Source organism: Pungitius pungitius, chromosome 3 (genome assembly GCF_949316345.1).
Source record: "Pungitius pungitius chromosome 3, fPunPun2.1, whole genome shotgun sequence".
NCBI lineage: Eukaryota > Metazoa > Chordata > Actinopteri > Perciformes > Gasterosteidae > Pungitius > Pungitius pungitius.
In genome coordinates this window covers 10858347-10884205 of record NC_084902.1, presented here as the reverse complement: position 1 = coordinate 10884205, position 25859 = coordinate 10858347, and the positions used below count along the sequence as shown (strand labels likewise).

The 25859-nt window shown below is 40.4% G+C and overlaps 5 protein-coding genes across 5 annotated transcripts; 3 read left to right on the top strand and 2 right to left on the bottom strand.

The window, feature by feature from the left end:
• Window positions 1-387: 387 nt before the first annotated feature.
• Window positions 388-4504, bottom strand: LOC119222628 (extracellular calcium-sensing receptor-like). The gene is made up of 9 exons (XM_037479417.2): window positions 4308-4504; window positions 3815-4109; window positions 3576-3662; window positions 3053-3322; window positions 2506-2712; window positions 2139-2414; window positions 1595-1819; window positions 1372-1495; window positions 388-1295 (listed from the first exon to the last, which is right to left on the bottom strand). The coding sequence occupies exons 1-9, from the start codon at window positions 4415-4417 to the stop codon at window positions 388-390; spliced, it is 2502 nt and encodes an 833-aa protein (XP_037335314.2). The 5' UTR covers window positions 4418-4504.
• A 1366-nt stretch (window positions 4505-5870) lies between these two features.
• LOC119226942 (extracellular calcium-sensing receptor-like) lies at window positions 5871-9938 on the bottom strand. The gene is made up of 9 exons (XM_037485383.2): window positions 9799-9938; window positions 9415-9709; window positions 9138-9224; window positions 8703-8972; window positions 8029-8235; window positions 7667-7939; window positions 7182-7409; window positions 6957-7074; window positions 5871-6790 (listed from the first exon to the last, which is right to left on the bottom strand). The coding sequence occupies exons 1-9, from the start codon at window positions 9906-9908 to the stop codon at window positions 5871-5873; spliced, it is 2508 nt and encodes an 835-aa protein (XP_037341280.2). The 5' UTR covers window positions 9909-9938.
• A 2387-nt stretch (window positions 9939-12325) lies between these two features.
• On the top strand, window positions 12326-15782 carry LOC119208056 (extracellular calcium-sensing receptor-like). The gene is made up of 7 exons (XM_037457750.2): window positions 12326-12601; window positions 12685-12974; window positions 13177-13472; window positions 13724-13920; window positions 14047-14268; window positions 14661-14784; window positions 14884-15782. The coding sequence occupies exons 1-7, from the start codon at window positions 12341-12343 to the stop codon at window positions 15780-15782; spliced, it is 2289 nt and encodes a 762-aa protein (XP_037313647.2). The 5' UTR covers window positions 12326-12340.
• Window positions 15783-16722: 940 nt separating this feature from the next.
• On the top strand, window positions 16723-20707 carry LOC119208520 (extracellular calcium-sensing receptor-like). The gene is made up of 8 exons (XM_037457795.2): window positions 16723-16856; window positions 17186-17480; window positions 17565-17854; window positions 18084-18379; window positions 18611-18810; window positions 18943-19164; window positions 19599-19722; window positions 19809-20707. Exons 1-8 carry the CDS (start codon window positions 16750-16752, stop codon window positions 20705-20707), a joined length of 2433 nt encoding a protein of 810 aa, XP_037313692.2. The 5' UTR covers window positions 16723-16749.
• A 1021-nt stretch (window positions 20708-21728) lies between these two features.
• On the top strand, window positions 21729-25607 carry LOC119208210 (extracellular calcium-sensing receptor-like). Its single transcript, XM_037457767.2, is given in 8 exon segments — window positions 21729-21772; window positions 22103-22397; window positions 22482-22771; window positions 23000-23295; window positions 23511-23710; window positions 23836-24057; window positions 24498-24621; window positions 24709-25607. Coding segments are annotated over 8 exon segments (2355 nt in total). The 5' UTR covers window positions 21729-21743.
• Window positions 25608-25859: the final 252 nt, after the last annotated feature.

Genomic DNA, 25859 nt, shown 5'->3' with positions numbered 1-25859 from the left:
AAACAATTAATAAAATTGAATAAAAAAACCTCATTAAACATTAAACGAGCTACAAATTGATTAAAGTTACAAAACGGTTTAAACAGGTAAATTCAGTTGTAAAATGCATTATTTCAGGAAATAAATTAGTAACTAAATCAGTTAGTTCAGTTTTAATCTGATGAGGATCTCAGTCGACCTGCACATTTCTGGGAGTTTGTTCCAGAAATGTGAAGCAGAAAAACCTCCTAGACGACCTCAGTGGTTTGTGAGGTAGCAGCAGGTCAGACATGTATTCTTAACCCTAAACCCCTCAGTGCTTTATAAACCAGCAGTCCAAACAGGATATTTACATTATACAGAGGAAATGCAACAATTAAGTATATAGTCATTATAGTGCATGTTTTATTACTGGATGCCCCGACCCATGATTGCTTTCTTTGTGTTTCTCTCTGGTCTTAGCAGGATGATATAACATTTGGGTCCAAACAGTGCTAACAAGAGACCAAAACTGGAGGCCAAGATAGCAAAAACCTCCACTGCATCTGCATACTTGCCTGGAGAGTTGACATAAGCGGGGACAAAGGCTACCCACACGGCACAGAAGATCAGCATGCTGAAAGTTATGAGCTTGGCCTCATTGAAACTATCTGGAAGATTCCTCGCCAGAAACGCTAACATAAAGCTGAGGATAGCCAATAAACCAATGTAACCCAGTAATACTGCAAAACCAACGGTGGACCCAACTGCACACTCATAAACTATCTTGTCTTTGTGGTATTGAGTGTTTTTATGGGGAGCTGGAGAGGCACAGACAATCCAAGCAGTGCAGATTGCTGCCTGAATAGAAGTAAGAACCATAACTGTCCCTCTCTGCTGCACAGCGCCAAACATCTTCAGACTGTCCCCTCCACCTGGCTTGGAGGCCTTGAACACAGCCAGAACAACCATTGTTTTTACCAGAATGCATGAGACACAAAGTACAAAGCTGATCCCAAATGCCGCATGTCTTAGTTGGCATGTCCACAGCCTGGGACGACCGATGAACAGCAGTGAACACAGGAAACATAATTTAAGTGACAGCAATAGCTGGAAACTAAGTTCTGAATTGTTGGCGCGTACTATAGGGGTGCTGTGATAATATACAAAGATCCCTAGGACAACAACACAGATCAATGTGCCGAGCAAAGAGGTGGTTGTCAAGCAGATTCCCAGAGGTTCTTGATAAGACAGAAACTCTGTTTTCTTGCGAACACAGTGGTCGCGCTGTGGGCTGGACCAGAAGTCCTCGGGACAATTGGTACACTCCAGGGAGTCTAAGAAGACAGGGAAAGTGGGGAGATAAATGCTGTAATGATATGTTATGTACAATCTTTGAAATTGAATACCAACCATTTTTTTCGCTGATCTCTCCTTCCGAACAAGGGATGCAGTCAGAACAGCAGACAGGTTGCCCTTTCTTTCTGGCCATCCGGGTACCTGGAGGACAGGTCTCACTGCACACTGACCTGGTTGGCTATTGATAGAAAAATCCAAACATGTTATTCTACACTAATTAACCGCAAAATGAGTCCTTTCTGGAACACAAAATACTTGTCTGAATAGTCTTTGGTACCTCTTTGGATTCAGTGTTCCAGAAGATTTTGTCTTCATCAAGCGTAAGTTCTTCACCTTTGACTGACCCTTTAACTTGCCCCACATTCTGGATTCGTACCCTTCCGTCAGGGAGGCGCAGCCAGTTCATGACATCATAAATTGGTGTGGCATCACCATTCTCATCAAATGACACTTGGTCACCAAATGGTGTGGTGAAGTTGACCTTTTCCAAGTAGTAGACAAGCTATAAATATCAAAACATGGGATCGTGGGAAGTCAGATAGGACAAATCAAAAACAACCAAAGTGAACACATCAATGCCTATTATTCAATACTCAAACTGAATACTACACTTAAGAAACACAAATTCAATTCAATTTTAGCAATAATACTAAGAGTTGGTGCCTCTGACCTGATATTATTATCAGCCACTGCAGTTATTTCAGCCATTTACTTTCAGACACATAGCACATAACACATAGCTTTGTATTTAATTATTTAAATTGCTACTCCACGGCAGGATTTAGTCATTTAAACAGGTGGAGTTTAAACTGATATCCCACCTGCCACGGCTCTAGTCTTTGCAAAGTTCCACAGCTGTTCCCACTGAAAGGCCCTCTCCCTGGCTCGCATTTCAGCATGTCATCAAGAGCTTTTGCCAGGGCATACACAGCCTTGTAGACGTTGTACTCTGGCCTAAGGTTCGAAATGTCCAAGAACTCGTTCTTCACAAGCTCTAGATCTTCCTGTCCAGTGCATAGTGATCCCCCAGCCTCCACCCATCCTGCATGAGGTGGTGCAAATCTACACAGAAATGTGTATTCCCAAAACAGATTTACCTGCATGTATATTAAAAACAGTGTAATTAATTAGGATAATATACTGTGATAGTTTTACAAATACCAGATCAAATTGCAAGGTTGAACTCACCATACTATTTCCATAGCTGTTGTTGTGTTTTAGATCAGGTTGTATTTGTAACAGGAAGTCCCTGAAACCTGGTATTTCTCCTCGACGGATGGCAATGCCCAGAGTGCCACCTATGTACGGCATGAGTTTGGGAGTCTGAAGCACAGTTGCTGCAACCCAGGCTTCGCTGGCCATCCACTGCAGGTCTGTGACATTTTGCCTCACCACCTGTGAATTGCATCATGTAAAACATGTATAATGTCAATACAGACTTGGTTTCTTGCCTTGGTCATTCAAAAATGTGAAATCCTCTGTTTTACAGAGTATTATAGGAAATGTGATACATCTCAGTATCATTATAATTGGAGAACAATGCACTTGCACTCAGATAGTGATCTCAGTCTAATATCCTGCTAACAGCGCCGTGAACTATAGGTCACGTGATTTATTCATTTAATTATTTTTTTACGGACAACGTTTTAATGCCCCATGAATCTTTCTGTTACATTAATAAAACACTAAGGTATATCATTATATTAAATTATGATTATACTACTTCAAGCCAAACCTCTTCCATGAGGTTAATCATGTGACTCTCATGTGCAAACACAATGACCACACGAGCTGTAGATTTCCTCATGACATCCACAATTCTCCTTAGCTCTGCTTGGTCATTGCCCCAAGGCAGAACCTCCAGGTAGGCCAGACACCCTCCACCAGACTCCGACAAGTGAGATTGGAAGGAACTGGCAGCATGGAGTCCATAATCATCATCACTGACCAGCAGACCCATCCAAGTCCAGCCAAAGTGCCTGAGAATCTGAATCATAGCTTGCACCTAAACAAAGGCAGCGGTGGGATTAGTGCACAGGCTGGAATGATTGTTCAGAGTGGATCTCGATGAACAGGTTCCACAACAGACCGGGTTTAACCGTTGCCTTTCAGCATTGTTAGCTCAGACAAAACAGCTCAACAGATAATTTGACATGGAAGGTAACAGGTTTTTACACAAAAAGCACATATTCTTTCTGAGCAATGTTTAATGCAAATGCTTTTTTTGATGCTTTTTCATTTGGGGGATATATCTTCACCTGGAACGCATCACTTGGAATTGTCCTGAAGAAAGATGGAAACTTTTGCCGGTCACTTAGGCACGAACATGTGGCAAAGTAACTCACCTGAGAAAGACACGGACAGTACAGCTTAAAGCATTCAAAGCCTTTACCGGCCCTTTAAACTCTTTAGGTGGATAAGTCCATGTTTACAATTGCTATTCAATTAAAAAAACAAAATCAAAAATGATCCAAAAAAATTATAGCAAAAAACTTACCATAGGTACTCTGTACAGACCTAGTACAGTGGAGATGGCGATAGAACGTGTAGACGAAGAATCACCCACAATTCCTATGACCGGAGGTGTTCCTACACAGTTATCTTCTAATATGAAGTGCTCTTCTCGCCCACTGGCTAAAGACAACGCTGCACGGAACCCAATTCCTAGTTTGACGCAGTTATCATAAAGACTGTATCCCAAAGTCACATCAGGTAGCAGGTCAGGGTTCCTGTTGATCTCATCAATAGCAAAGACCATGGCCTGGGCCTGCCTGAATCCTAGAACATCAAAACTAAACCAAAAATATCACAATTGAAAAAACAACAATTATTACAATACTAAAGGAGTCTGTACAAAAAAGTGATGGCATAAATACATAATACATTAAATAGATTTTTGTGTAAATTCTTATTATATAAAATACATTGCATTGATGAGATTAACCTCCCCCACTTTCTGTTATTGATTTCTCTCTCCCTGACAGACTAACCTGTGGCAGGTCGGCTCTTGTGGCTCTGAGGAAAAAGACAAGTCAGGAAAGACAGAAAAAAAGTGGATTTCAAATAGCCCACCGAGAACCACATCTCCAGCCTCGTGCATCCCATTTAGATGAAACTGTCCCTGTAATTGGCAAGAGATGGAATGAAGATGGGACTGCACAGAAGAAGTAGAGTAGGAATTAAACAACAGGAAGTACACGAACAAGAGCACGTTGATTTCCAAAAAAGCCCACATGACGTTCCTCCTATTTACCCCTTAGCATCAAAGAGCCCTTTTATTCTCTTTCAGAATTGTTTAATCTTGCACAACACCCATCAGGGTATACACTAAAGTAAGGGCAGGGCCTAAATGGTATTTCCTTTGAGATTCATTTTGAGATTTTGCATTGATGCTTTACCATGTTTTTCACAACAGACATTATATTGTTTGTTTATTAGTAAGAATTGACTTTAGCATGTATATCAGCTTGCAGATAAAGTAGAGACGGTTTACCTTCCATTAAAACATCAAATTGCTATTGTTCGCTCTACAGTTTATTACCCATGCAGTATGGGTAAAGAATTATTTTACCAAATTTGTGTGCCAAGCAAACCAACTTCAACTCCCCAAATACTCAAATTAGCCATAGATGTGTCTATGGATACACATGTCCACTAGATGGTAGCAGCATACCAAGACATTTGGTTAAATAACACATCCTTCACTGAGTCTGTTTGATGCAGGGTTGTTGTATCTACCCATATAACCTTCGTCTTAGATATGATCAGAAAGGATGTGGGAAAGAAAAAATGTCACATTAGTCTTTGATATGTGCATTTTTTCAAATCTGTGAGGATGATTACTTGTTTAAAGTACTGAAATACATAATAGTGATCGCAGGGATGGTTTTCCAGGCAGGGTTACACAAGAAAGCATTTTATTTAGCTGGCATTACAAGAAAATCAAAAAGAAGAACATGTTCAATCTTTTTCATAATAATAATGATACTACAAAACAATCAAAAGCAAACTTTCATAGCCTCGGGTATAATGAAAATGTACAGCTAGCATGTGTAATCACAATAGCGGCACTTGAAATTAGTCTCTTTAATCAGATCTTACTTTTCACGTCAACTTAAAATTTGGGTAGTCGTCATTTCCAGAACTGATAGTAGCTTTATCTTAAAAAGAAACCTGATTCTAACATTTTCTGTTATTTTCTATAGTTTTCCACATGGGCATAGCAGTATATACAAAATGAATGAATCCTACTGCAATTAGTGATTGGTTTGATGCAGGATAATGTTCCTTTTTAATGATGAATAATACATTCAACAATGTTGCATCTATACACACAAACATCCCATTTCTCAACTGCTGTTTTTGATGGATTGGTATATTGTTATATATATATTTTTTTCCTGATTAGAGTAGAAGGAAAGTATGGATGTGCATTATTTTGTGAACGTACGGATATAAGTCAAGACCAGTGATTAAAAACATATGCAAAAGAAATCATGATAATAACTTGGCTCTATTTGTGTTTGTCAAATGCAAAAACATAGTGAATAGGATTATTTGATACATTCACATTGTCTTATGATTGCTTTCTTTGTGTTTCTCTCTGGTCTTAGCAGGATGATATAACATTTGGGTCCAAACAGTGCTAACAAGAGACCAAAACTGGAGGCCAGGATAGCAAAAACCTCCACTGCATCTGCATACTTGCCTGGAGAGTTGACATAAGCGGGGACAAAGGCTACCCACACGGCACAGAAGATCAGCATGCTGAAAGTTATGAGCTTGGCCTCATTGAAACTATCTGGAAGATTCCTCGCCAGAAACGCTAACATAAAGCTGAGGATAGCCAATAAACCAATGTAACCCAGTAATACTGCGAAACCAACGGTGGACCCAACTGCACACTCATAAACTATCTTGTCTTTGTGGTATTGAGTGTTTTTATGGGGAGCTGGAGAGGCACAGACAATCCAAGCAGTGCAGATTGCTGCCTGAATAGAAGTAAGAACCATAACTGTCCCTCTCTGCTGCACAGCGCCAAACATCTTCAGACTGTCCCCTCCACCTGGCTTGGAGGCCTTGAACACAGCCAGAACAACCATTGTTTTTACCAGAATGCATGAGACACAAAGTACAAAGCTGATCCCAAATGCCGCATGTCTTAGTTGGCATGTCCACAGCCTGGGACGACCGATGAACAGCAGTGAACACAGGAAACAGGATTTAAGTGACAGCAACAGCAAGAAACTTAGTTCTGAATTGTTGGCGCGTACTATGGGTGTACTGCGATGGGAGGTGAAGATTCCCAAGACAACAGCACAGATAAATGTTCCCAATAGTGAGGTAGTTGTCAAGCAGATACCCAGGGGCTCATGGTAGGAGAGGAACTCTGTTTCCTTAGGAAAACAGTGGTCCCGCTGGGCACTGGACCAGAAGTCTTCTGGACAACTTGTGCACTCCATGGAGTCTAAAGAAAAATAGAGGAACAGAGCATAGAGGACGTTTTTTATCTCCCACCTGTAAACAGTGACACTTAAGTTGGATGTGCATCACCTAGGCACTAATTAGGCCAAAATTCACAATTGCAAATTCATATTCAATAATTGTACAACACATTTTATAATTTTACCACCCTGTGTTATTGCTGAACTTTCCCTCAGAGCATGGTACACAGTCAAAACAGCAAACAGGCTGCCCCTTTTTTCTGAGCATGCGGGTACCCGGGGGACAGCTCTCACTGCACACCGACAGGGGCACCTAAAGGGGTTGTAAGAGATTTTTTTCAGTTATTGTGCGGTCTTTGAATCTGTTATTCAAACAATTTGACAAAGGTCAAATTAAAAGGTCTAATAGACAGGTGTAACCTGTTTGGAATCAAAGTTCCAGAAGATTTTGTCATCATCAAGTGTAAGCTCTTCAGCTTCGGAGGCTAACTTCTTAACAAGCCCCACACTCTGAACTTTAGTCCCTCCATCGGGGAGCCACAGCCAGTTCATGACGTCGTATATTGGTAGAGCGTCACCATTCTCATCAAAGGAAACTTGATCCCCAAATGATGTGGTGAAGTTCACCTTTTCCAGGTAATGCAGAAGCTGTAAATACAATAAAAACAACTCAAATAAAAACAGATGTTGTTGAGTTGCAGATATTCTGTGTGAAAAAGTGTGGATCAAGGGAATTTTATGTTATCTTGCTTCTGGGAGGATTTTGTCCATCAGGAGAATCAAACTGGCCTTGTACGAACATAGTTAATCATTTGTGCTTTCCACAGAAAACATTTCAGTAACACGTCAAAATGCAACGACTGTTTTCAGGAACTGGACAGCTTGATTGCAATTTGATAGCACACCTGCCATGGCTCCAATGTTTTCAAAGTGTCACAGTTTTGTCCGCTTTTGTCGATGACATCCTTGCACTGCAGCATGTCATCGAGGGCATACGCCAGGGCATACACCGCCTTGTAAATGTTGTACTCAGGCCTTAGATCAGAAACATCCAACAACTCAGCCCCCACACTCTCTAGATCTTCCTGTCCAGTGCATAGTGATCCCCCAGCCTCCACCCAACCTGCATGAGGGGGTGCAAATCTACACTGAAATGTGTATTCCCAAAACTGATTCACCTGAAAATATATTCAAAACAGAGTGTCATTAGGATAATACACTGTAATGGTATTACCAATACAAGATCTGATTGCAGGGTTGAACTCACCATACTATTTCCATAGCTGTTGTTGTGTTTTAGATCTGGTCGTATTTGTAATAGGAAGTCCCTTAAACCTGGTATTTCTCCTCGGCGGATTGCAAAGCCCAGAGTGCCACTCAAGTAGGGCATAAGGCGTGGGGTTTGGAGCACAGCAGTTGCTGACCAGGCTTCGCTGGCTATCCACTGAATGCTGGTAACATTCTCCTTAACCACCTGTGGATTTCATGAATCAAATTGATTAATCTCTACTTCGTTAAGTACTCGCTCATTTCAAACAACGACATGTTTAGGGATGGAGGCATAGGCATGTTAAGGTCAGTTTCCTCTCAGTGGATGCAGTTTCTTTTCAAAACAAATTTTTCATTTTCACAGGACGGTTTATGCAACACGATCACAAACTTAGTGCATGATATTAAATTGACTGAATAACAATTTGAGTTACTTAATACTTTACTAGCAACTCACAACAAAAGAGTAACGGGTGGCAGGGCTGACATGAAACCTCATTGTTGACGACACAGTCAGCGGTCTCGTTGCACCCTGTGAACTATCGCTAAATTACACTACATTGGTTGCGCTAAAGGCTGCCTTCTTGCATGAGAGTCAGGTGTAGAGGAGTACTGAACAAGTGAGAATATTTGATGAGTTGGGAGTGAGACCAGGTTGAAAAGATAAAATACCTCTTCTATGAGTTGAATCATGTGGATCTGATGCGCAAACACAATGACCACACGAGCTGTTGATTTCTTCATTATTTCCACAATCCTTTTTATTTCAGCAGGGTGTTCACCCCAGGGCAAAATCTCTGAGTAAGCTAGACAACCTCCACCAGATTGAGCCAAGTTGGATCGGAAGGTTCGGGCAACATGGAGTCCGTAGTCATCATCACTGACCAGCAGACCAGCCCAAGTCCAGCCAAAGTGTTTCAGAATCTTAATCATAGCACGCACCTTATTTAATAGAGAGCAGGGGGATTAGTGCAGCGTTTTAGATCATCATTAAGAGGAAACATGCCCAATTAGGTTGCAAAATAAAATTACAGTTAGTTGATCTTTTGTTTTAAAAGTCATTACACATCATCTGAAACACATTTTTCATTTGTAGACCAGTTTCACCTGGAAAGCATCACTTGGGATCGTTCTGAAGAAGGATGGAAACCTTTGCCTATCACTCAAGCAGGAGCATGTGGCAAAGTAACTCACCTATAAAAACATATATTTTTTAAGCAGGTTTTACTTCTCAAGCAAATTAGCAGAAACATTAAAACAAATGTAATTTATTTTAAAATGTCCTTTAAGAAATCTCCCCTCCTATAATCTTTATTTTCTAAATATATCAAAATGTGGCAAATCTAAATCTCAGCTACAGCGAGACAAAAGAAGGTGAACTTACAATTGGCATATTAAATAAACCTATCACATCAGAGGTGGCGATAGAAAATGTAGAGAAGGAATCACCGACAATCCCTAGGACTGGAGGGGTCCCAAAACATTTCTCTCGAAGTAGAAACTGCTCCTCCTGACCACTGGCCAACAACAACGCAGCACTAAATCCAATCACAAGTGTGGCACAGTTGTCATAAAGACTGTATCCCAGGGTCATATTAGGTAGCAGATTGGAGTTTTTGTTGATCTCATCAATGGCAAATGCCATGGTCATGGCATGCCTGAACCCTGCAGTGTCAAAGCTAATACGTAGAATGACATGGTTAGCGACTCAAAAGCAGTTAATTATTTTGTTATTGTTTCCCGCTGTCTATCTGATTTTGATACTTACCCATGGCAGCTGAGCTGATTTGGTTCTGAGGTGAACGACAGCTCAGGGAAGACAGAGGTGTAATGGACCTCAAACAGACCACCCAAAACCACATCACCAGGCATGTGCATCCCATTAAGATGAAACTGTCTCCTTAATTTACAAGATGAGAAAAGAGAGGAAGACTCTGATGTTAGAAAAGAGAAAGACAACCAAATCAAGTAGAGAGACAAGAAACAAAATGTGTCTAGAAATGCCCCCATATTTGCACGCCCCACTTTCCGAGCTTCATAAACAGCATACTCTTATATGCACGTCTTCCCTTTGGTTGTTTGGGTCATCGTTTTCACCACCCATCAGGGAACGAGCAGTCTTGTGGGAGGCAGGACAAATATCAAATTAGCTCTACAGACACGGAATATCAAGATAACATAATTTATCTAATGTTTTTTTGTCCCTTTACTTTATTTATTTTGTAATATTGGAGCTTGGCTTATGAAGATAAACATCAAGGGGTAAACACACAGTGAAATAAAACCAACAAACATGACAATTTTGTTTTAAATTTATTTATTTTCTTATTGAAATGTGTCTGGAATATTCCTTGTCAAAAATGCTAAAAGGCAAGCTATGGATAAACAAGCCAAAACAGCCCAGTAACACGGCAAAGCAACGGTGGACCCATCTACACGCTCGTAAACTCTTTGTCGTTGTGGTATTGAATATTTTTATGGGCAGGTGGCGAGGCAGATACAATCCAAACAGTGCAGATGGCTGCTTGAATAGAATTGAATAGGTCAAGAAGTCCTCTTTACAACTGGAAATTATAGCTTGTTATAACGAATGCTTTGTCCTGGAGTTGATGTAATTATTAGGTGTAGGCTAACACCAGAACAAAAAGCAGTGTTTTGCTGCCCTCTCAAGTCAGTTTTAGCTCCAAGGGTCGGATTACAGTATTGACGTGGCATACATATAGAGAATATTCAGCATTAGCGTCTCAAAATATTTTCATTCATTTTGTACAAACCATTTTTTCCACATGCCATATTTGTTTTATTGAAAATAGTATTTTTCTAAAAGTTTGCTGTAATTATAGGAATAGATAGATAAATAGATAAAAAATTGCGAATTGATTGTGATTCATTTTGAGTTAATATGATATAAATGTGATTAATTGTGATTAAATATTTTTATGACAGCACTAATATATATATATATATATATATATATATATCAACATTATATATATATATATATATATTTCTCCTGAAGAAAATGTAATGGTACATCTCCACGACGTGGTGTCCCTGAACAAGACACTTAACCTCTAACACTCTACATTTGCCAGTATTTGATATGGCATAATGACACATTGAGAAGATACAGCATAAGTGTAATACAGTGTCAGGTTAGATGGTCAGACGTCTCTTGATAAGGTTATCATGACCATACAGGCTTCCAATCTTGCTCTTTCTATAGCTACTCCACTGGTAAGTTAACTTGCTGAACACTAGCCTAGCCTATACAGCATGCCAGTGTTGTTAGCATGTTAGCGTTGATCGCTAGCTTGACCATCTTTTTCATAAGGCTATGTAAACATTAAGCTAGTTGACGTTAAACTCAGATGCAATGTTGATCTTAATAGAACTGTTTTTTGGGTATTTTATATACCCTATCAAATACGAATCACAGAATAATGAAAAGTTTTTTAAATACGTATATCAAATACAGTTTAACCGGTGGAAATATGATTAGTTCATGAACATGATTAAATAAATATTATTGACTGTTAAATGATGATATTTTGTAGTTGGGTCGGATCAAGGAACAGTTATTTTAAAATATATCTTGATAGAACTTTAATCCCAGGTTAAAAACGCCCAATCTCTGATGCACAGTAAACCGACGCTCAATTGAAGAATGGAAAGTCCTGAAATCTATATAAAGCAGTGAAAACACATGAGGACCGCTGAGGGATGGAGATCTTTGCTCTCTTCATTGGTCTGATCCTGTCGCTGGGTTTGTATGAGCTGAACTCAGCTCTTGCTTTGCATGCTTCTGGGGATGGAGTGAAACAAAGGGCTGGGCTTACAGAGGATAGGACTGGTGTTGGAGTCAGCGATGAGGGTTCATCTGTGGAATGTAAGCTGCAGGGTGCCACTCGTCTACCTGCATTCTCAATGGATGGTGACTACGTTGTTGGTGGTGTTTTCTCCATACATTATTCTATGCAAACAGTGGAGCGTAACTACACCACCAGGACTGGTCCAATAAGCTGCTCAGGGAGGTTAGTAAGAGGGACTAAGAGGATGTTGTTGGTGAAGTGTTTACTTTTAACATTGTTCAATGCATTTAGCCATTAGCCAAAAGAAGATGATTGTTCTAGATTTGAAAGCTTCATAAGAAATGAAATATAAGTTTAAAATAGTTAATCCATGAGTTTTGATTATTATGAATTTCGGATTAGTTTACTATCAATATTGGATTCATATCTGTGTTTAAAAAATCGACACGAGTGTCTGTGTGCAGTATTGACGCCGTTGAACTGCACTTCTCACGAACAATGATCTTCACCATCGAGGAGATCAACAACAGCACAAAGCTGCTGCCGGGCATCAAACTCGGTTATCAGATCTACGACTCGTGCGCGTCTGTGCCTGTTGCAGTGCACGTGGCATTCCAGCTTTCAAGCGGCCTGGATCCAGTGTTTTACTCCGGGCACAATTGCACTCAGTCTGGTAAGGTGATGGCCGTGGTCGGTGAGTCCGGGTCCACGCCATCCATCAGCATGTCGCGCATCATCGGGCCCTTTAACATTCCGCAGGTAAATATTTGAAATCAATGCAAACATGTGGTCTTGACCTTTTTAGAATCAGTCCTGTTAAATAATTGGTTGTTTTCCTCTAGGTTAGTCACTTTGCCACCTGTGCATGCCTGTCTGATAAGCAACAGTACCCCAGTTTCTTCAGAACTATCCCGAGTGACCAGTTCCAGGCTGACGCGCTGGCAAAGCTGGTCAAACACTTTGGTTGGACTTGGATAGGTGCTATCCGATCGGATTCGGATTATGGGAACAGTGGCATGGCGTCTTTCCTGAAGGCAGCGCACAAAGAGGGGATCTGTGTGGAATATTCAGAATCTTTCTATCGGACCAACCCACGTAGCAGGATCCAGAGAGTAGCCGACATCATCCGCAGGTTTCTACATTCAAAGATTGTGTGCTCACACTGATTTGCACCCAAATCTACAAAAAATGACTTTTTTTATCTCATATTAATATTTTATATTTATTATGAAAAGTGTGACAAAAACAGCTTTAACCATTTCTAAACATACTGTATAGGCAAATATTTAGTAATATATTTGGGTTATATTATTAAATGTATTCCTTTTTTTAAGGTCAACAGCTGTGGTTATTGTGGCATTTATGTCCCCTGGAGACCTAAGGATTCTGCTGGAGGAGCTATCATTGAAGCCCTCTCCACCTCGCCAGTGGATAGGCAGCGAGTCCTGGCTTACTGACCCAGACATGCTGAGGTTCAGTTTCTGTGCTGGAGCAATCGGATTTGGCATTGAGCGAGCTCTCATCCCAGGACTGAGAGACTTCCTGCTGGATCTCCCTCCCTCTAAAGTGTCTGCCTCTCCGGTGCTGACTGAGTTCTGGGAGGAACAATTCAACTGCAGGCTGGAAAAAAGTGAGAAAGTTTTGCTTTTTAGGGTTGATTAGGGTTGATCGTTACCCCACACTCACAGTTTGGTCTTTGTTTTTTTATTCATATATTTAATATCCTGGATTTGAGCACAAATGGCTTTAAAAACACAATCCCAGATTGGATACATAAAAAAAGTAAGATCTATTGTAATTGAACAAAGACATGAAGTGGAAAAGTCGTGCCTCTCTTGAATGATACAATTAGATAAGGATCTTCTTGTGTTTTTTCTGCAGGTGTCACAGACAACGCGTGTGATGGAACTGAAGACATAGGGAAAACCCAGAGCCCATATTTTACAACTCAGTTCAGAATCACTAATATGGTGTACAAGGCTGTTTATGCAATAGCACATGCCATTCATAATGCAGTGTGTCAGGAAACACATTCTATAACCCAGTGTGACAAACTCACCAGCGTAGAGATCAAAGAGGTCAGTGAAAACAAATTACACCCAATGTCCTTTTTATGTAAGTTTTCTAAAATGAAATATTAACTTTACTATTAGAAATTCTTAAATTCCTCCATGTGACCGTCTTCCTTCACTTCACCTTCGCAGGTTCTCAATCAGTTGAAGAAAGTAAAATTTTCCCAGAATGGTTATGATGTGTCATTCGATGCCAATGGGGACCCTGTGGCCACATACGAGCTGATTAACTGGCAGAAAAGCGAGAGTGGCAGCATTGAGTTAGTGACAGTAGGACACTACAATGCATCACTGCCAGTGGGCCAGGAATTCCATATCAATGGGAACCTCACCTGGGTGGAGGGTGGAACACAAGTAGGAAGGCCATCATTAATATTATGACACATTCTTGGAATTTTGCAATAGATGTTTTTTTAGGCATTTCCTCTCTTGTACATACTTAGTGCAAAGAGCTGTGTTTTATAGTCATAGCACTATCCGTCCGACGTTCTTTTTAATGATTGTGATACCTTGCTAAGTTGTTGCGCAGGAATAGTACCAAAAAACCTTAATCCAATCCTCAAGCCTTATTTTAGCTTTAAATGAACTGAAGAACACACATTTTTCAAAACTTTAAATTCTTTCCACCAGAAGTTGCATGTAGCCAAACGACTTGATGATGTGCAATTTTACATTTTGGGCAAAATATGAAAGTAGCTGAACTTAACCTTTAATTTATTTAAGGTTTTTTTATTTCTCTGTTCCAGGTGCCTGTGTCAGTTTGTTCTGACAGCTGTCCTGCAGGTACTCGGAAAGTGTTGCGAAAAGGAAAACCCATCTGCTGTTATGATTGTGTATTGTGTCCCGAGGGAGAGATTAGCAATGCTACAGGTATAACCCTAACCCTAACCCTTTTGAATGCATATACTGCACAAGATCATGTATTGAGTAAGACAGCTAAAAATAGGCATTTTTTTGTTATTTTTACAGATTCCCCTGATTGCTTCACTTGCCCCAAGGAATTCTGGCCTAATGCAAAGAGAAACATTTGTCTCCCCAAGCCTGTAGAGTTTCTTTCCTTCAACGAGGGTCTAGGAATCATCCTGTGTGCATTCTCAGTTGGAGGGGCCTGTCTTGCCGTCCTAACAGCGGCTGTGTTCCACCGTCATAGGACATCCCCGATTGTCAGGGCCAACAACTCTGAGCTGAGCTTCCTGCTGCTCTTCTCTCTGACTCTGTGTTTCTTATGCTCATTAACTTTCATTGGAGCCCCCTCTGACTGGTCCTGCATGCTGCGCCACACAGCATTTGGGATCACCTTCGTCCTCTGTATGTCTTGTGTTCTTGGAAAAACGATAGTCGTGTTAATGGCCTTTAAAGCCACTCTCCCAGGTGGTAATGTCATGAAGTGGTTTGGTCCTCCACAGCAAAGAATGACCGTAGTGTCTTTTACCTTTATTCAAGTTGTAATATGTACCCTTTGGTTGGTTCTTAGCCCTCCTTTTCCAATGAAAAACCTAACCACGTACAAGGAGAAAATCATCCTGGAGTGTGCACTGGGCTCCACCTTTGGGTTTTGGGCTGTGCTCGGGTACATCGGCCTGCTGGCTGTGTTTTGCTTTGTGCTAGCTGTCCTAGCCCGGAAACTACCTGATAATTTTAATGAAGCCAAGCTCATCACGTTCAGCATGCTGATATTCTGTGCAGTTTGGGTCACCTTTATCCCAGCGTATGTCAGCTCTCCTGGTAAATTTACTGTGGCTGTGGAGATATTTGCCATTCTGGCCTCCAGTTTTGGACTCATGTTGTGTATTTTTGCACCAAAGTGTTTCATGATATTGTTTCATCCAGAGAAAAACACCAAGAAATATTTAATGAACAAAACTTAATGCTTGAGTATCTGACAAGAAATAAAGTAAAATGGCAATTGAAAAGACTTTTACTCAAATTATTGAAGTCAAAAAGGGGAAACAGAGAGATCTTGTTTCTTATGTGCACTCTTGGCTATAACTAACTGGCCTAAAATAGACGTTATTTCCATATTCAATCTCTGTTTTGAGTTCATCTATTTCAGAATATTAGCATAACAGTTAAGCTCTCACTCCAACATTTTTACACTATAACAAACTCTTTGCAACCCCTGATTCTGCAGCTTTCCAAAGCAATCTGTAAATGAAACAAACTACATTGTGGCTGCAAAATAAAACAAGTTCAATGAAAAAGGCAAAGATGTGCACACTCAACGTGTTCATCTAAATAATTACATTTGAACTTTTGTCACTTTTAACGTTTCAATAATTTTAATATATTTTGGTGGAAATCCGTTTTAAATATTTTGATGTGTTATTTGACAAAAATTGTTGTACCACGGCATAATAGCAATAGAATAAAGTAAATGTATAAAGAAAAATAAACTAAATATGTGTTTCTTTCACTTATTAAATTAAAAATTTAACTATACAAAAAATAATAAGTGATTGACGTGTAATATGAGCTAAAAGGAAAAAAAGGTGTAAATAAAAGGCTTGAGTTATTCAAAGGCCACTGGTTAAAAACATCCTCTCTCTGACGTAGCGAAAGCTAACAATCTGAGGCAAGCTTTGGTCTGAAACTCTATATAAAGCAGTGAAAACAGATGAGAACTGTTGAGGGATGGAGATCTTTGCTCTCTTGATTGGTCTGATCCTGTCGCTGGGTTTGTATGACTTGAACTCAGCTCGTGCTTTGCATGCTTCTGGGGATGGAGTGAAACAAAGGGCTGGGCTTACAGAGGATAGGACTGGTGTTGGAGTCAGCGATGAGGGCTCATCTGTGGAATGTAAGCTGCAGGGTGCCACTCGTCTACCTGCATTCTCAATGGATGGTGACTACGTTGTTGGTGGAGTTTTCTCGATGCATTACGTTACGCAAACAGTGGAGCGTAACTACACCACCATGCCTGGTCCAATAAGATGCTCAGGGAGGTTAGTAAGAGGGACTAAGAGGATGTTGCTGATAAAATGTTCACGTACTTTTTAACATTGCTTGATGCCATTACCCATCATGAAGTCTGTGTGTTCACATAAAAGAAGATAATTGTAGTAGATTTGAAAGCGTCATGAAATTTTTTTGGAGTTTTACAACTGTTGTTAATGGATGAGTTTAGATTATTATGAATATTGCAATAGATTATTATGAATATTGGATTCAAATCTGTATTACGATTTAAGGTTTTAATTTCTACCTCAAAAATGTATCTCTGTGAAATTGAGTGAATTGTCCGTATTTAATATGTCAAAGTGTCTATGTGCAGTGTCAACTCCCTTGAACTGCAATTCTCGCGAACAATGATCTTCGCCATCGAGGAGATCAACAACAGCACGAAGCTGCTGCCGGGCATCAAACTCGGTTATCAGATCTACGACTCGTGCGAGTCTGTACCTGTTGCGGTGCACGTGGCATTCCAGCTTTTAAGTGGCCTGGAGCCGTTTTTTTACTCCGGGGACAATTGCTCTCAGTCGGGTAAGGTGATGGCTGTGGTCGGTGAGTCTGGTTCCACGCCATCCATCAGCATGTCGCGTATCATCGGGCCCTTTAACATTCCGCTGGTAAATATCTGAAATCATTGCAAACTTGGTATTTTAGACCTTTTTAGAATCAGTCCTGTTAAATAATTTGTTGCTTTCCTCTAGGTTAGTCACTTTGCCACCTGTGCATGCCTGTCTGATAAGCAACAGTACCCCAGTTTCTTCAGAACCATCCCGAGTGACCAGTTCCAGGCTGACGCGCTGGCAAAGCTGGTCAAACACTTTGGTTGGACTTGGATAGGTGCTATCCGATCGGATTCGGATTATGGGAACAGTGGTATGGCGTCTTTCCTGAAGGCAGCGCACAAAGAGGGGATCTGTGTGGAATATTCAGAATCTTTCTATCGGACCAACCCACGTAGCAGGATCCAGAGAGTAGCCGACATCATCCGCAGGTTTCTACATTCAAAGATTGTGTGCTCACACTGATTTGCACCCAAATCTAGAACAAAAGGACTTGTTTTTTTTGTCAAGTGTATCTTTCTCATAATAAGTGGTGATATTTGTTTTAAAAATACAACGTGAGACAAATAACCGTTTCAACTATTTCTGTACATAGTGTATAGACAAATATTTAGGAATATATTTGGATTATATTATTAAATGTAATCCTATTTTTTCCAGGTCGACAGCTGTGGTTATTGTGGCATTTATTTCCCCTGGAGACTTGAGGATTCTGCTAGAGGAGCTGTCATTGAAGCCCTCTCCACCTCGCCAGTGGATAGGCAGTGAGTCATGGGTAACTGATCGAGAAATGTTGAGGTTCAGTTTCTGTGCTGGAGCAATCGGATTTGGCATTGAGCGAGCTCTCATCCCAGGACTGAGAGACTTCCTGCTGGATCTCCCTTCCTCTATAGTGTCTGCCTCTCCGGTGCTGACTGAGTTCTGGGAGGAACAATTCAACTGCAGGCTGGAAAAAAGTGAGAAAGTTATGCAGATCTTTAAGTCACACTCCCAGTTTGGTCTTTCTTTTTGATTCTTATAATATATTTAATTTTCTGGATTGGAGTACAAGCTGCTTTAAAACACAATCCCAGCATGATTACAAGTAGGACCTGTTGTAATTGAACAAAGACACATGAGTGGAAAAATGGTGCCTCTCTTTGAATGATCTGATTTGATTTAGTGATCTTTCGGTGTGCTTTATGCAGGTGTCTCAGACAAGAACATCTGTAATGGAACTGAAGACATAGGGAGGATCCAGAGCCCATACTCTACAACTCAGTTCAGAATTACTAACATGGTGTACAAGGCTGTTTATGCAATAGCACATGCCATTCATAATGCAGTGTGTCAGGAAACACATTCTATAATCCAATGTGACAAACTCACCAGCGTAGAGATTACAGAGGTCAGTTAAAACAAATTATATGGTCATACCCAATGTCCTTTTTTTGGTAAATTTTCTAAAATGAAATATCAACTTAATTACACATATATTAAATTCTCGCCATCACTGTCTTCCTTCATTTCACCTTTGCAGGTTCTCAATCAGTTGAAGAAAGTTAAATTTTCCCAGAATGGTTATGATGTGTCATTCGATGCCAATGGGGACCCTGTGGCCACATACGAGCTGATTAACTGGCAGAAAAGCGAGAGTGGCAGCATTGAGTTAGTGACAGTAGGACACTACAATGCATCACTGCCAGTGGGCCAGGAATTCCATATCGATGGGAACTTCACCTGGGTGGAGGGTGGCACACAAGTAGGAAGCATGTAATTAATATTGTGACACATTCCTGGAATTTTGCAATATATGTTTTTTTAGGCTGTTCTTCTCTTGTCCATACTGATTGCAAAGAGATGTGTTTTATAGTCATAGCACTATAATTCCGACATTCCTTTTAATGAAATAAAGAAATGTTTTCCCTTGTTGAGTTGTTGCACAGGAATGGTAGCAAAAAAGTCTCCATCCAATCAAGAGTTTTAGCTATATTTGAACTTAAGGACACACATTTTTTCAAAACTTTTGAATCTTTCCATTAGAAGTTGGATTGGCAAATACATGTACACAAACGACTTGATGATGTGCAACTTTACATTTTAGACAACATTTTAAAGGAGCTGAACTTAACATTTAATCCTCAGCATTTCTAAGCACATCGAATTATGAGTCTTTTTTTCATGTCTCTGTTCCAGGTGCCTGTGTCAGTTTGTTCTGACAGCTGTCCTGCAGGAACTCGGAAAGTGCTGCAAAAAGGAAAACCCATCTGCTGTTATGATTGTGTATTGTGTCCTGAGGGAGAGATTAGCAATGCTACAGGTATGGATTTTTTAGTATGCATATACTGCACAAGATTATATATTGAGTATAACAGCTAAAGATACATTTCTTTGTTATTTTTTCAGATTCCCCTGATTGTTTCTCCTGCCCTAAGGAATTCTGGCCTAATGCAAAGAGAAACAATTGTCTCCCCAAGCCTGTAGAGTTTCTTTCCTTCAACGAGGGTCTAGGAATCATCCTGTGTGCATTCTCAGTTGGAGGGGCCTGTCTTGCCGTCCTAACAGCGGCTGTGTTCCACCGTCATAGGACATCCCCGATTGTCAGGGCCAACAACTCTGAGCTGAGCTTCCTGCTGCTCTTCTCTCTGACTCTGTGTTTCTTATGCTCATTAACTTTCATTGGAGCCCCCTCTGACTGGTCCTGCATGCTGCGCCACACAGCATTTGGGATCACCTTCGTCCTCTGTATGTCGTGTGTTCTTGGAAAAACGTTAGTCGTGTTAATGGCCTTTAAAGCCACTCTCCCAGGTGGTAATGTCATGAAGTGGTTTGGCCCTCCACAGCAAAGAATGACCGTAGTGTCTTTTACCTTTATTCAAGTTGTAATATGTACTCTTTGGTTGGTTCTTAGCCCTCCTTTTCCAATGAAAAACCTAACCACGTACAAGGAGAAAATCATCCTGGAGTGTGCACTCGGCTCCACTTTGGGGTTCTGGGCTGTGCTCGGGTACATCGGCCTGCTGGCTGTGTTTTGCTTTGTGCTAGCTGTCCTAGCCCGGAAGCTACCTGATAATTTTAATGAAGCCAAGCTCATCACGTTCAGCATGCTGATATTCTGTGCAGTCTGGGTCACCTTTATCCCAGCGTATGTCAGCTCTCCTGGTAAATTTACTGTGGCTGTGGAGATATTTGCCATTCTGGCCTCCAGTTTTGGACTCATGTTGTGTATTTTTGCACCAAAGTGTTTCATCATATTGTTTCAGCCAGAGAAAAACACCAAGAAATATTTAATGAACAAAACTTAATGCTAGATTATCTGACATCAAATAAAGTAAAATGGCAATTAAAAAGACTTTTACTCAAATTATTGAAATCAAAAAGGGGAAACAGAGAATTCTTTTTCCTCATGTGGAATCTTAGCTATAACTAACTGGCATAAAATACCCTTAATGTCCATATTCAATCTCTGTTTTGAGTTCATCTAATTCAGAATATTAGCATAACAGTTAAGCTCTCACTCCAAAATGTTTAAACTATTAAGGAACTATTTGTAACCCCTGATTCTGCAGCTTTCCAATGCAATCTGTAAAAGAAACAAACTACATTGTGGCTGCAAAAGCAAAGTTCAATAAACAATCTCATAATATGCACATTGAACTTGTTTATCGAATTATTTATAATATCTGTTGTCACATTTATTTTTTTAGTAATTTCAATGTATTTTTGTGGAAATCCTTTTCAAATATTTTGTTGTCTTATTTGACAAATATTGTTCTACCACAGCATAATAGCAATTGAATAAAGTAAATGTATGAAGAAAAATAAACTAAAAAGGTGATTCTTTCACTTCAGTTAACAATTTAATTACACAAAAAATAATTAGTGATTGACGTGTAATATGAGCTAAAAGAAAAAAAGGTGTACACAAAAAGGCTTGAGTTATTCAAAGGCCACTGGTTAAGAACATCCTCTCTGACGTAGAGAAACCTGACAATCTGAGGCAAGCTCTGGTCTGAAAAACTATTTAAAGCAGTGAAAACACATGGGGACCTTTGAGGGATGGAGATCTTTGCTCTCTTCATTGGTCTGATCCTGTCGCTGGGTTTGTATGAGCTGAACTCAGCTCTTGCTTTGCATGCTTCTGGGGATGGAGTGAAACAAAGGGCTGGGCTTACAGAGGATAGGACTGGTGTTGGAGTCAGCGATGAGGGCTCATCTGTGGAATGTAAGCTGCAGGGTGCCACTCGTCTACCTGCATTCTCAATGGATGGTGACTACGTTGTTGGTGGAGTTTTCTCGATGCATTACGTTACACAAACAGTGGAGCGTAACTATAACACCATGCCTGGTCCAATAAGATGCTCAGGGAGGTTAGTAAGAGGGACTAAGAGGATGTTGCTGATAAAATGTTAACGTACTTTTTAACATTGTTTATTGTATTTAGCTATTACAAATCTTTGTGTTCACAGAAAAGAAGGTAATTGTAGTATATTTAAAAGTGTCATGCAAAATAAATATACAGTTTTACAACTGTTGTTAATGGATGAGTTTAGATTATTATGAATATTGGAATAGATTAATATGAATATTGGATTCATATCTGTATTACGATTTTAGGCTTTAATTTCTACCACAAAAATGTATCTCTGTGAAAATGAGTGAATTGTCCGTATTTAAAATATCGAAGTGTCTATGTGCAGTGTCAACTCCCTTGAACTGCGCTTCTCGCGCGCAATGATCTTCGCCATCGAGGAGATCAACAACAGCACGAAGCTGCTGCCGGGCATCAAACTCGGTTATCAGATATACGACTCGTGCGAGTCTGTACCTGTTGCGGTGCACGTGGCATTCCAGCTTTTAAGTGGCCTGGAGCCGTCTTTTTACTCCGGGGACAATTGCTCTCAGTCGGGTAAGGTGATGGCCGTGGTGGGTGAGTCTGGGTCCACGCCATCCATCAGCATGTCGCGCATCATCGGGCCCTTTAACATTCCGCTGGTAAATATCTGAAATCATTGCAAACTTGGTATTTTAGACTTTTTTAGAATCAGTCATGTTAAATAATTGGTTGCTTTCCTCTAGGTTAGTCACTTTGCCACCTGTGCATGCCTGTCTGATAAGCAACAGTACCCCAGTTTCTTCAGAACCATCCCGAGTGACCAGTTCTAGGCTGACGCGCTGGCAAAGCTGGTCAAACACTTTGGTTGGACTTGGATAGGTGCTATCCGATCGGATTCGGATTATGGGAACAGTGGCATGGCGTCTTTCCTGAAGGCAGCGCACAAAGAGGGGATCTGTGTGGAATATTCAGAATCTTTCTATCGGACCAACCCACGTAGCAGGATCCAGAGAGTAGCCGACATCATCCGCAGGTTTCTACATTCAAAGATTGTGTGCTCACACTGACTTGCACCCAAATCTAGAACAAAAGGACTTTTTTTCTTCATCACGCTTTATTCATTGCATATTATGTGATTGAGATTATTATAAAAATACTAAGTGAGAAAAAAACAGCTTTAAATATATCTATACAAACTGTATAGGCAGATATAAAGCAGGATGTTTAGATTATATTATTAAATGTATTCCTTTTCTTCAAGATCGACAGCTGTGGTTATTGTGGCATTTATAGTCACTGGAGACTTGAGGATTCTGCTGGAGGAGCTGTCACTGAAGCCCTCTCCACCTCGCCAGTGGATAGGCAGCGAGTCCTGGGTAACTGACCCAGAAATGTTGAGGTTCAGTTTCTGTGCTGGAGCAATCGGATTTGGCATTGAGCGAGCTCTCATCCCAGGACTGAGAGACTTCCTGCTGGATCTCCCTCCCTCTAAAGTGTCTGCCTCTCCGATGCTGACTAAGTTCTGGGAGGAACAATTCAACTGCAGGCTGGAAAAAAGTGAGAAAATTTGGCAGATATTTAACTCACACTCCCAGTTTGGTCGTTCTTTTTTATTCTTATTTTCTTTTTATTATTCTGGAGTGGAGTACTAGCCACTTTAAAAACACAATTCCAGTAAGATTGTAGTTGAACAAAGACATGAAGTATAAAAATCATGGCTGTCTTGGAAGGATCCGATTTGATTTAGGGATCATTCGGTGTGCTTTATGCAGGTGTCTCAGACAAGAACATCTGTAATGGAACTGAAGACATAGGGAGGATCCAGAGCCCATACTCTACAACTCAGTTCAGAATCACTAACATGGTGTACAAGGCTGTTTATGCAATAGCACATGCCATTCATAATGCAGTGTGTCAGGAAACACATTCTATAACCCAGTGTGACAAACTCACCAGCGTAGAGATTAAAGAGGTCAGTGAAACCAAATTATATTTGAACACACATTGTCCATTTTATGTAAGTTAAATAAATATTAAATATTAACTTCATTAGAGAATTTCTCCCTTTGACTGTCTTAATTCACTTCACCCTCGCAGGTTCTCAATCAGTTGAAGAAAGTTAAATTTTCCCAGAATGGTTATGATGTGTCATTCGATGCTAATGGGGACCCTTTGGCCACATACGAGCTGATTAACTGGCAGAAAAGCGAGAGTGGCAGCATCGAGTTAGTGACAGTAGGACACTACAATGCATCAATGCCAGTGGGCCAGGAAATCCATATCGATGGGATCCTCACCTGGGTGGAGGGTGGCACACAAGTAGGAATACCGTAATTAATATTGACACATTTTTGGAATTTTGCAATATATGTGTTTCTGGCTGCTGTTCCTCTCTTGTCCATACTGAGTGCAAAGAGATCTGTTTTATAATCATAGCACTATCAGTCCAACATTTCTTTTTAATGATTGTGTTCCCTTGGTAAGTTGTTGCACGGGAACAGTAACAAAAAACTCTTCATCTAATTCAGAGGGCTGAAGCCTTATTTTAGCTTTAGCTGAACTTAAGAACTCTTGAATTTCTTGACAAAACTATTAAATCTTTCCACCAGAAGTTGCATTTACAAATACATGTACACAATCAACTTGATGACAAGCAAGTTTACATTTGGAACATAATTTTAAAGGAGCTGAACCTAGCCTTTAATTCTCCATTTCAAAACACATCAAATTATGAGCGTTTTTTCATGTCTCTGTTCCAGGTGCCTGTGTCAGTTTGTTCTGACAGCTGTCCTGCAGGAACTCGGAAAGTGCTGCAGAAAGGAAAACCCATCTGCTGTTATGATTGTGTATCGTGTCCTGAGGGAGAGATTAGCAATAATACAGGTATGGATTTTTTTTAATGCCTATACTGCACAAGATCATACATTGAGTATGACAGCTAAAAATGCCATTTCTTTGTTATTTTTTCAGATTCCCCTGATTGTTTCTCCTGCCCTAAGGAATTCTGGCCTAATGCAAAGAGAAACATTTGTCTCCCCAAGCCTGTAGAGTTTCTTTCCTTCAACGAGGGTCTAGGAATCATCCTGTGTGCATTTTCAGTTGGAGGGGCCTGTCTTGCCGTCCTAACAGCGGCTGTGTTCCACCGTCATAGGACATCCCCGATTGTCAGGGCCAACAACTCTGAGCTGAGCTTCCTGCTGCTCTTCTCTCTGACTCTGTGTTTCTTATGCTCATTAACTTTCATTGGAGCCCCCTCTGACTGGTCCTGCATGCTGCGCCACACAGCATTTGGGATCACCTTCGTCCTCTGTATGTCGTGTGTTCTTGGAAAAACGTTAGTCGTGTTAATGGCCTTTAAAGCCACTCTCCCAGGTGGTAATGTCATGAAGTGGTTTGGCCCTCCACAGCAAAGAATGACCGTAGTGTCTTTTACCTTTATTCAAGTTGTAATATGTACTCTTTGGTTGGTTCTTAGCCCTCCTTTTCCAATGAAAAACCTAACCACGTACAAGGAGAAAATCATCCTGGAGTGTGCACTCGGCTCCACTTTGGGGTTCTGGGCTGTGCTCGGGTACATCGGCCTGTTGGCTGTGTTTTGCTTTGTGCTAGCTGTCCTAGCCCGGAAACTACCTGATAATTTTAATGAAGCCAAGCTCATCACATTCAGCATGCTGATATTCTGTGCAGTCTGGGTCACCTTTATCCCAGCGTATGTCAGCTCTCCTGGTAAATTTACTGTGGCTGTGGAGATTTTTGCCATTCTGGCTTCCAGTTTTGGACTCATGTTGTGTATTTTTGCACCAAAGTGTTTCATCATATTGTTTCAGCCAGAGAAAAACACCAAAAAATATTTAATGAACAAAACTTAATGCTAGATTATCTGACATGAAATACATTAAAATGGCAATTGAAAAGACTTTTATTCAAATTATTGAAGTCAAGAAGGGGAAACAGAGATCTTGTTTCTTATGTGCACTCTTGGCTATAACTAACTTGCAAAAAATAGCCGTAATGTCCATATTCAATCTGTTTTGAGTTTATCTAATTCAGAATATTAGCATAACAGTTAAGCTCTCACTCCAAAATGTTTAAACTATTAAGGAACTATTTGTAACCCCTGA

Bases quoted from the DNA above. Each gene is read 5' to 3' on its own strand.
- LOC119222628 (XM_037479417.2), bottom strand. From the start codon at position 4,417: ATGCACGAGGCTGGAGATGTGGTTCTCGGTGGGCTATTTGAAATCCAC. The intron at 3,663-3,814 runs GTAAGTTTTTTG...TGTCTTTCTCAG, and splicing joins GTCTGTACAGAGTACCTATG to GTGAGTTACTTTGCCACATG. The intron at 1,296-1,371 runs GTTGGTATTCAA...CTGTCTTCTTAG, and splicing joins AGAGATCAGCGAAAAAAATG to ACTCCCTGGAGTGTACCAAT.
- LOC119226942 (XM_037485383.2), bottom strand. From the start codon at position 9,908: ATGCACATGCCTGGTGATGTGGTTTTGGGTGGTCTGTTTGAGGTCCAT. The intron at 9,225-9,414 runs GTAAGTTCACCT...ATGTTTTTATAG, and splicing joins GTTTATTTAATATGCCAATT to GTGAGTTACTTTGCCACATG. The intron at 7,940-8,028 runs GTGAGTTCAACC...ATATATTTTCAG, and splicing joins ACAGCTATGGAAATAGTATG to GTGAATCAGTTTTGGGAATA.
- LOC119208056 (XM_037457750.2), top strand. From the start codon at position 12,341: ATGATCTTCACCATCGAGGAGATCAACAACAGCACAAAGCTGCTGCCG. The intron at 12,975-13,176 runs GTTTCTACATTC...CCTTTTTTTAAG, and splicing joins GTAGCCGACATCATCCGCAG to GTCAACAGCTGTGGTTATTG. The intron at 14,785-14,883 runs GTATAACCCTAA...TTATTTTTACAG, and splicing joins AGAGATTAGCAATGCTACAG to ATTCCCCTGATTGCTTCACT.
- LOC119208520 (XM_037457795.2), top strand. From the start codon at position 16,750: ATGGATGGTGACTACGTTGTTGGTGGAGTTTTCTCGATGCATTACGTT. The intron at 18,380-18,610 runs GTGAGAAAGTTA...TGCTTTATGCAG, and splicing joins CAACTGCAGGCTGGAAAAAA to GTGTCTCAGACAAGAACATC. The intron at 19,165-19,598 runs GTAGGAAGCATG...TCTCTGTTCCAG, and splicing joins GGGTGGAGGGTGGCACACAA to GTGCCTGTGTCAGTTTGTTC.